Genomic DNA, 9,957 nt, shown 5'->3' on the forward strand with positions numbered 1-9,957 from the left:
AATAAAGTTTGTTCACATTGGAGTTTGGTTGTTCATTGTTTTCCTGCATACAAGGCTGGGATATATATTCAAGGTGCATATAGTCTGAGCAGTTTTTTACCTGCTCCTTTTTTGTGAGTGCTATGCACATAACTGGTTCTCTATATGTATTTGGTGTTTAAACAATATTACACTATATGTGTTTTATCTTTCATGTTGAATTCCTCATATAATATTTTTATATTGTCACAGTGTATTGGCACAATAAGCACTTTAATTGACTGTTTACACATACATGTGATAGGTTATTGCACTGTAAACTAAAGCACTTTTTTGATAAAATATTTGCACAGGATTTAAGCACTTTTTTCTGCAGATATTTGGTTATCTGAATTGCATGATAATGTATGGTACGATTTTAAAGGCACAGCACACTTTATTTCTTGGTTTGATATTTTCTATTTAGTGTTTTAGAGCTGAATTCACTAATAAGGTGCCACTACCTAACATTGTATATTTTATATATTTCACTGTTGGCGCCATATATACACTTGTACATTTTTTTGTGTTTATCTATTATAGGACCTACTGTCCCTTTAAATATTTTATATGCGCAGAGGCAGACGTCATACGTCATGCTGGCCGCGAGCGCAACCAACTGAGACTGTGCAGCCATCTGTACACCAGACCGCCACGTGGGATTGCGCCAAAGGTAAGTGCGACCCGCGGGCGATATTACAGAAACTGTATAACCTGCAATGGAGAGAGCGCTGATTTTTTTTCCTTGTTCACCACAAAACCTAAAGATTCAAGAAAGTGAACAGTAAATGCCATCTGAGACCTCAGCTGAGAAGCAGAATCGCATAAAATCAGTAAATTGGCCAGGTAATTAAGGCATCAAATGCTCTTGGACAGCAGAAGAGAAACAAAAGGTTAAAGAAGCTTTGTGAAGCACCATGGAGCAGAACTGAGACCGAATGCAAGATAAGTGAATTGTCAGGGATGCCCCTGCCAAAAAAAATGGAAATTGATGACAGGTCGGTAGTCTCCGGTCTTGTTCCGCACCAGGAAAATGTTGCTGAAGAAGCCACCATTGACCTCTTCCACCCTTAGGGAAAGCATGGAGATCTTTTTGTCAATGAGGACCCTGCGAGGGGAGGAGGAGGCTGTGGTGAATGAAACTCCACGACATAGCTTTGGATTGTCTTCAGAACACAACAGTCTTTAGAAATATCCAATTCTAAAAGTAGAGAGTTAGCGTGCCTGCTGTAAACCCCGCAGGTTGGATAACCCCAACAGGACTCACCTGTGGGAAAGCAAGTTCATCCTAACTGAAGCGAGGTAAAACAGGAATACGGAGCAGGAGGCCTGAAAGGCCCCTATCTGAGGGGGAGAAATACAGTCGAAAACAGAGGGTAGACAGGAGGGGGCACAGATAAGGTATAAAAACAGCACTAATACAATCAAATCAAGAAATATAAGCAATAAAATAATGATCGAGATAATCAATACTCTGACCTGTTGCATGCAGGAGCATCAAAGAAAGAGGAGGTGCCCTTGTATACTGTGCTGATCTTTGTTCTTTCTTTAGTGTAAGATCTGTTTGCTGCTGGCGTTTAGTAAAAGAGTATAATGTAAAATATGAAGCCTCCTGTCATGGTGTAAAATATAATACACAGTGATATTTGTTTTGTTCTAGCTTTAGGTTGCAGTTCCCCAGTTATTTCCAATGGACAAGTTATCCTTAAGAATAACAAGGAATATATTCCTGAAATAGATGGTCATGCATTTTCAGATGGTGACACAATTCAGATAATGTGTGATCCTGGCTTTATAATTAAAGGAAGTGAAACTAGTGAGTGTGATTATAAATACCTTAAAGCAAGGTATATATGGACTCCACAACTCCCAGTTTGTGTTCCAGGTGAGTTATTTACTACTATATTATGTATTTATTATATTATTGTGATAACAGTGTGTTGTGGTAAGGTGACAATCAAGCAGGGAATTATAGCACATTGTAGTGGTTATGGTACCAGGAATACCCTGGTGTTTTTTCAGTGTAAATAGTCAAACTATTTTAGAATAGTTTGACAACTTACCTGGTACCTGCCGGATCCTGGGTGGATCTTCCAGTGAAGCCATTAGTTAAAGCACTGAGCTAAGCCTGGCAGTGCTGAAGCTCTCGCCAATGAGCTGGGCCTCCTAGAGGGAGCTTCAAGCTCCACTGAAAGCTGCAACCAGTGCTCAGTGGCCCAAAGGAAGGTTGTCAAACTATTTGCAACCAGCTTTTCTGACGTAAATGCTACACCTAGTGAGACCAGCTTTAAGGTCAAATGGACCTTTTCATGCTGCAATGTGCTGCGGGCCCCTACGGCACTGAAAGTGAAAGTTATCTTGTAATTCAAAGATAAACATGAAGAACATGTAAATGTGCATGCCAATCTGATCTGTGCTCCATAGGTAAAACTAATTTTTATATATATATATATATATATATATATATATATAATGCCAAAATACCAGAGTATTGCAGTATGCAATGATACCTTTTATTGGACTAACATAATATTTCAAAGACAAGCTTTCAAGAGTTTTCCCTCTCTTCTTCAGAAGTCCAATAAAAAAGGTATCATTGCATATTGCATACTGCAATACTCTGGTATTTTGGCATCTTGTGTACTGGACTATTACGGCTAATCCAATCTACGCTATATCTATATATATATATTTATCACTATTTAGTAGAAGTTTTGAACTCCAGCTTTCCTCCTTTAAATGGCCCGGTGCTCAACTGCACGAAAATATAGTTTCCAAAAGAGAGCCAGCACTCAAGGACTTGTATGAAAAATATGAAGGCTTATATCCTGAGGAAAGTTCACTATGGTGAACTGAAACGTTGACTGTTTGGATTAAAAGCCTTCATATTTTTCATACAAGTCCTTGAGTGCTGGCTCTCTTTTGGAATCTATATTTATTACTATATATACGATCACCAGGACCCCAATCATGCCGGGTAAAGGCCTAAAGTGTGGCTCCTACCCCATCTTTCACTACAGTTCTGTTCCTGGCTGCCCAATATAAAATTTGTGCAAAAATGACATGCATGCACAGCGATAGATGTAATCAGTTTGCTCTGAGCATGTGCTCTGAGCTGGCGAAATGGTCCAATCAAAAGCTCTTCCGTGTTGGAAAAGGCGTGGAAGGCAGCGTAGGGAGCTTCGCCCGCTGCTGGATTCCAGATAAGTTACAAAAAAAACAACGACTTTATTTGCATGTTTTATTGCTTAGTTTAGGGAGGATCCAATGAATAGGGCATAATATGGCATATTAACTGTAAAAAAAAAAAAAAAAAAAAAGAAAATAAATTTTTTTTCTAAAGGATAAGAGTAACCTTTCAAACAAACCTACTAAGTATTCAGCTATTCGGGTCATTGTGCAGTGTCGGATGTCTTGTTGTGATATCCTTTTAAGTGGTCTCACATAATTCTAGCACATTACACAACAACTAGAAATAGAGATTATTAGACTAATAAATTGCCTACAGATACCGTAGGTGTCATCGCATTCTCAAGAGGAGGGAAATAACCCTAAGAATAATTTATACAGCAACTACAGATATAAATTATTAGACCTAAAGTCCAAAAATGTAAATAAAGAATAAGGAGAACATTTAAACTTTATTGATTTAAAAAAAACAAATGTCAGAAGACTAAAAATATATAGACATATATAGTGCTGGACGAAACAATTTGTGATAAATATCCCACAAAAAATAAGAAAGTGGATGTTGGTGATTGGAAGAGTAGGTTATATAGGATAGCAGCTATAAATTCCATGCAGTGCTAATTGATACACACTGTATCTGCCATATATAAACACATTCTGTTACTAAATGATGTACCTAACGTACATTGTATCCTCTCCAATAATCCCCATAACTGTAAACCTGTATTAGTCCAGTCCACGGTGTATATAATTAACTCCCTCTGGACTAATTTGATTGATCAATCTTTCTTTACTCAGTTGAGGTTCGTTGGTAAGGTATGCATATCCAGATATTCCAATTTGTCTGGTTCAATGTGTATCTATTAAACTCCTGATGAATTTGACCAAGCTGTCCTTCGACAGCAGAATCCCCAGATGACAGCTTCTATCCAATATAACCCACTCGTCCTATCACTAACATTTACTTTATTATATTTTTGTTCTGCGATATTTGTCACAAATTGCTTTGTCCAACACTATATGTGCATACCATTTAATAGAATGATGCATTGAGGTTTAAAAATCAGTAAAGTTTGGATTTTAAACGTATTCTCTATAGGAATTTTTGTTTCTAGTTGTTGCATACATTTTGCCGAGTTATTTTCCTCCTCTTTAGAATTAGTTGATGACACCCATCTGTAGACAAACTGGTACGTTATTGTACCAGCTTACCGATCGAGCCACATATTCTTGTTAAAGGATAACACAACACACACACAGTATTTCAGTTAGTTGAAATGTTTTATGTCTATGAAGTAAACCATTTTATTGAAAAATAGGCACTTTTATTTATACATCTGTTACAAAACACCTCCCTGTCTGTCAATCAGTCAGCCAGCCAGACAGGTTTTCTTCCTCCTTCCTTTAGCTGCCCTGAGCTAACTGATGTGACAGTCACCTGAATACTTATACAGGTGCCAGTGAGCCTGTGAGCATCCACAGGGCTCAATCCTTCCTGTCCTCCTTGGCTCCTGCTTCCTCTTTCCCGGCTGCAGCAGCTTTATCCCTGCCCTACACCCTCATCACCTGCACTCATGGCTGAGATTAAGAGGCTTCTCAATGAGTAGAGTCATTAGTCCCAGTAGTCCATAAAACATGGAAACTAGTTGGTAATTTTTGGACGCAAATATCTGCTGGCTGTTAGGAATAACATTGTATGCTTATTTTTAATAATAACATTGAAAAAAAAATTACATGACTATTTACTACAGTGAGAATAGTATGAATTCATAGTGAATTTAAATAAATGTCAATATTAAGTCTAACATTGCTCAACTGGAAACAAAGCTAATTTGGAGGATGTTTTCATTTTAACTATTTTTAAAGGGATACTATAGACATCAAAACAACTTTAGCTTAAAGGGGCACTCCACTGCCCAAATGCAAAATAAGTGAAAATCACTGCTTAGTTGACATACCCCAAATGAAAACTTGCATGCATTTAATTATGTTAATTATGAATTTTTGTAATTGGGAGGAAATCTAAAACAGCTTATAAAAGCTGCAGTTGTCTTATCTGCTGCCTTTTCAAACCTCCCCTTTCTAACCAGCCCAAACTTTCTGTAGTAGCCCAATCACATACTTCCCAATGCAGCTCAACTAAAAGTATTTGCAAGGCAGGTGCTCTGAGCAATTCCTGCCTCTTGAGTTTAGCTCCAATGACCTAACAAAACCAGGAAGTTAAAGAATATGTTGTCTGATTAAAAGTCATGGGGTGTAACCAGGTTAATTCCTAAAAGTGTCCATTTTTAAATTTGCACTTTTAGCAAAATGAAAAAAAGGATTGAGCTATTCACCACATAACTTTTCAGCAAGGTAGAGTGCTTTAGGGGTCTGGAGTGTCTCTTTAATTAAGCAGTTTGGGTGCATAGATTCTGTCCCTGTATATTTACTGTTCAATTCTCTGCCATGTGGGAGTGAAATTATTTTTGTTTCTGTCCATGCTGCCCTAGCCACACCACCCTTGGTTATCTCCTGTTCTAAAAAAAATAATTTAATCACACACAGAAGGCTCATGCAGGGTCTAGAAGGCTATTAACAGAGCAGGAGACAAGAAATTACACATTAAACAGAATTTGCAATAAAGCAAGTATAAACATTAGATCCATCTTTACAGGAAGTGTTTAGGAAGGCGGTGCAAGTCAGACACAGGGAGGTGTGACTAGGATTGCATAAACCAGGTGATTTAACTCTTAAGTGGCAGAGCATTCAGCAGTGAAACTGCATATACACCAAACTGCCTCATTAAGCTGAAGTTGTTTTGGTGTCTATAGTGTCCCTTTAAAATTCATTGGTATTCCAAACAATTCTCACAGTGAATAATCCTGATCGTGTCTTACCTATTATATAAGGAGTAAACTGTTAGCTCTATTTTCCAAATGTGGGAGGCATGGGTTACTAGGAATTTAGCTAAGACTCTAGTAATAGCCAAAACCATAGGGTAATAGTTCTTATTACAATCAGTTATGGGTTTTAATGTGCACATTTACACACTTATTTAACCCCGTAATCTCCAATAACATGACAGGTGGTAATTATTGGAAGGAATTTGCCATAATCATGGGCCTTGATGAGTTATTCAAATATTTATTAAATAAAATAGTTATTTTAAAATGCCATTTATGAAAATATATTAATGTATATCATTTTGGACATATCAATTACAATTAATCCAGTCTAATTTACAACAAAATACGTATTTAACAATGATTTTTTTTGTTTTTTTTTGTTCTGTGACTAATGCTGACTTTTTATATTTGGTTTTAGCCAAGAACTGAAACTCACATTGATGTAACGGAATAATGAACAATTTTATATTCAACATAATGAAGAGAGCTCTAATGTCTGACCGTACTGCAGAGATATTTTAACAGAGTACCTTGGGATATATTCAATACAACAAATCTGATTAAAAGGGCTATTGTGAAAATCAGTAATTTGTAAGGCTTATTTTTTCACTCCTGTGGCTGGTTGAATATTATGACTTAATAAATTCTGTTGCTGTCCCATGATTCACATATTTTGTCCTGGAGTAAGACTCTCAAAATTTGCAGGCAGCCCAGAATATGGTTGTCTTGATGCTCCACTAACTGGATTATTAAAGAAACACTATAGGGTCAGGAATTCTTGACCCTATACTGTTAAAAACACCATCTAGCCCCTGTTACCACCCTAAATATAGTAACATCTTACCTTTATTCCATTCTGCTACTGCTGGATCTGCCCCTGATCTGCCTCCTTGGCTGACATCATGTCAGGATCGGGACAGGGATCCAACACGCAGAGTACAAACAGGTACAGGGTACGTATACCGTACCTTAGAATGGCCGGACTAACGTAAGTAGTAGTAAAGAATGGTCTAAAAACAAGCCGAGGTCGAGGGAACGAGAGAGCAGGTAAACGAGAGACAAGCCGAGTCAAAGGGTAATAGAGGTAAACGAGGTAGAACAGACAAGCCGGGTCAAAACCAAAGAAACTAACAGAATACAAGAGCACTGAGTGACTAGACAAGCTAGAACCACGACAGGGCAATGAACAAACGTAGAAAGCCCTCTTTTATACCCTGATTCTAAACAGGTAATCACGCCCCCGACGAATCCTCATTCGTGCTTGGGACTTGATTGACAGATCGGGTTGGGTTGTCGTCATGACGTCGGCTACTGAACGCCGCATCATAAAAGGAAGTGGATCCCTCGCGGCCGGCGTGTAAACGACCGAGGGAACCGCGAGGAACGAGTGATTCAACCCTTTTGCGAGGAAGAACGTCCAAGTGTCTCACCTCCACAGAGGTAGAGACAGCAGGTACCCTGACAGTACCCCCCCCCCTCAGAAACGCCCACCGGGCGGAAGGAACCGGGACGAGATGGAAAACGGGAGTGAAAAGCCCTGCGGAGGCGAGGCGCATGCACATCCTCCTGAGGTATCCAAGACCTCTCCTCAGGACCATATCCCTTCCAATCAACCAAATATTGTAACCTCCCCCGGGAGATACGAGAATCGATGATGGAATTGATTTCATACTCCTCTTGTCCCTCAACCTGAACAGAGCGAGGAGAGGATGCAGTGGAGGAAAACTTGTTACATATTAGGGGTTTTAACAAGGAAACATGAAAGGAGTTAGGAATGCGTAAGGCAGATGGAAGAGCCAGACGATACGCAACTGGGTTAATTCGAGTCAGGACCCTGTAAGGTCCAATGTAACGAGGAGCGAATTTCATAGAAGGAACCTTCAAGTGAATGTTTTTGGTACTCAACCATACCCTGTCCCCTGGAACAAAGACTGGAGCCGCCCTTCTATGTTTATCAGCGTGTTTCTTGAACAACATGGAATTATGCAGAAGAATTTGTCGAGTCTGATCCCACAACTTCCTCAGATTGGCAACATGAACATCAACCGACGGTACTCCCTGGGAAGGAGAAACCGAGGGAAGAATGGAGGGATGAAAGCCATAATTCATGAAAAAGGGGCTAGAACGAGTAGAATCACAAACGAGATTGTTGTGTGCGAACTCTGCCCAAGGAATCAGACCAACCCAATCGTCCTGGTGTTCGGAAACGAAACAACGCAAATATTGTTCGATCTTTTGATTAGTGCGTTCAGCAGCTCTGTTAGACTGGGGATGATAGGCAGAAGAGAAATTCAATTCGATACCCATTTGAGAGCAGAATGACTTCCAAAAACGGGAAACAAATTGGGAACCTCTATCAGAAACAATTTCGGAAGGTATCCCATGTAAACGAAATATCTCTTTAGCGAATATCTCAGCCAATTCAGGGGAAGATGGAAGTTTAGGTAAGGGCACGAAATGAGCCATCTTAGTAAACCTGTCAACCACCGTGAGAATCACAGTCTGTTTTTTAGAAACAGGTAAATCGACAATGAAGTCCATAGCCAAACAGGTCCATGGTTTCTCGGGAATTTCCAAGGGATGCAAAAGCCCACATGGAAGCGTCTGAGGTCGTTTAGTCTTCATACAGACCTCACATGCTTCGACGAAATCCCTAATATCTTTACGTAAGGTGGGCCACCAGAAATCTTTGGCTATTAAGGAACATGTCTTACGAATGCCAGGATGCCCAGCCACCTTACTATTGTGAAAGCATTGTAGCAGTTCTAGTTGGAAGTTCAGCAGGAACAAAATACCGTGACTCAGGACTCTGACTAGGAGCCAGATGTTGTAGCTTCATAATCTCGGCAAGCAACGGAGAATGAATCCTGAGGCTAGTGTTGGCGATAATATTGCACTTGGGAACTATAGAAGAGAAAACCGTCTCAGATATAGTAGAAGGTTCATGTTGGCGAGACAAAGCATCGGCCTTAGAGTTCTTAGAACCAGGTCTATAAGTGAGCACGTAATTGAAATGGGTGAGGAACAAGGACCAACGAGCTTGTCTGGCGGATAAGCGCTTGGCCTCCCCAATATAAGACAAGTTCTTGTGATCCGTCAGAATAGTAACAGGATGCAAGGTCCCCTCCAATAAATGTCTCCACTCCTTTAAGGCCATGATAACAGCTAGTAGTTCCCTGTCACCAATATCATATCTGCTTTCAGTCCCAGATAGTTTCTTGGAAAAAAAACCACATGGATGTAATGGTTTATCCACGCCTAACCTTTGAGACAAGATGGCACCTATACCTGTCTCTGAGGCGTCTACCTCGAGTAGGAAAGGTAAAGTTGTATCGGGGTGAACTAAAATTGGTACAGAAGCAAAAAGTTCCTTAAGTGTCTTGAAGGCAACGAGAGCTTCAGTAGACCAAGTCTTAGTGTCAGCCCCCTGTCTGGTCATATTAGTAATAGGAGCAATAATGGAAGAGTATCCTTTAATGAAGCGCCTATAATAATTGGAGAATCCAATAAACCTCTGAATGGCCTTGAGACCCCTAGGTAATGGCCAATCTAAAATAGACTGGAGTTTATCCGGATCCATTTTTAAGCCTTCCCCAGAAATCACGTAACCAAGAAAGTTTATCTGAGATTGATCAAAACTACATTTCTCCAATTTGCAGTACAACCCATGTTGTAGGAGTTTGCGCAATACCCTTCTGACTTGTCTGTGGTGGGTCTCAATTTCTCTAGAGTGTATTAGTATATCATCTAAATATACAATAACACAATCCTGTTGAAATTCCCTAAGAACTTCATTGATCAGATCCTGAAATACTGCCGGTGCATTACAGAGCCCAAAAGGCATTACCGTGTACTCATAGTG

General features: G+C 39.6%; 1 protein-coding gene across 1 annotated transcript in view; it reads left to right on the forward strand.

The window, feature by feature from the left end:
* The window catches only part of LOC134608448 (complement component receptor 1-like protein), a 35,688-nt gene extending 29,009 nt beyond the window's left edge, over positions 1-6,679 (forward strand). The window contains exons 5-6 of the mRNA XM_063451261.1: positions 1,679-1,903; positions 6,514-6,679. Coding sequence (XP_063307331.1) covers positions 1,679-1,903; positions 6,514-6,524 — 236 coding nt within the window. The 3' untranslated portion in view covers positions 6,525-6,679. The remainder of the gene's footprint in view (positions 1-1,678; positions 1,904-6,513) is intronic.
* Positions 6,680-9,957: the final 3,278 nt, after the last annotated feature.

The sequence above is a fragment of the Pelobates fuscus genome, chromosome 1 (assembly GCF_036172605.1).
Source record: "Pelobates fuscus isolate aPelFus1 chromosome 1, aPelFus1.pri, whole genome shotgun sequence".
Taxonomy (NCBI): Eukaryota; Metazoa; Chordata; class Amphibia; order Anura; family Pelobatidae; genus Pelobates; species Pelobates fuscus.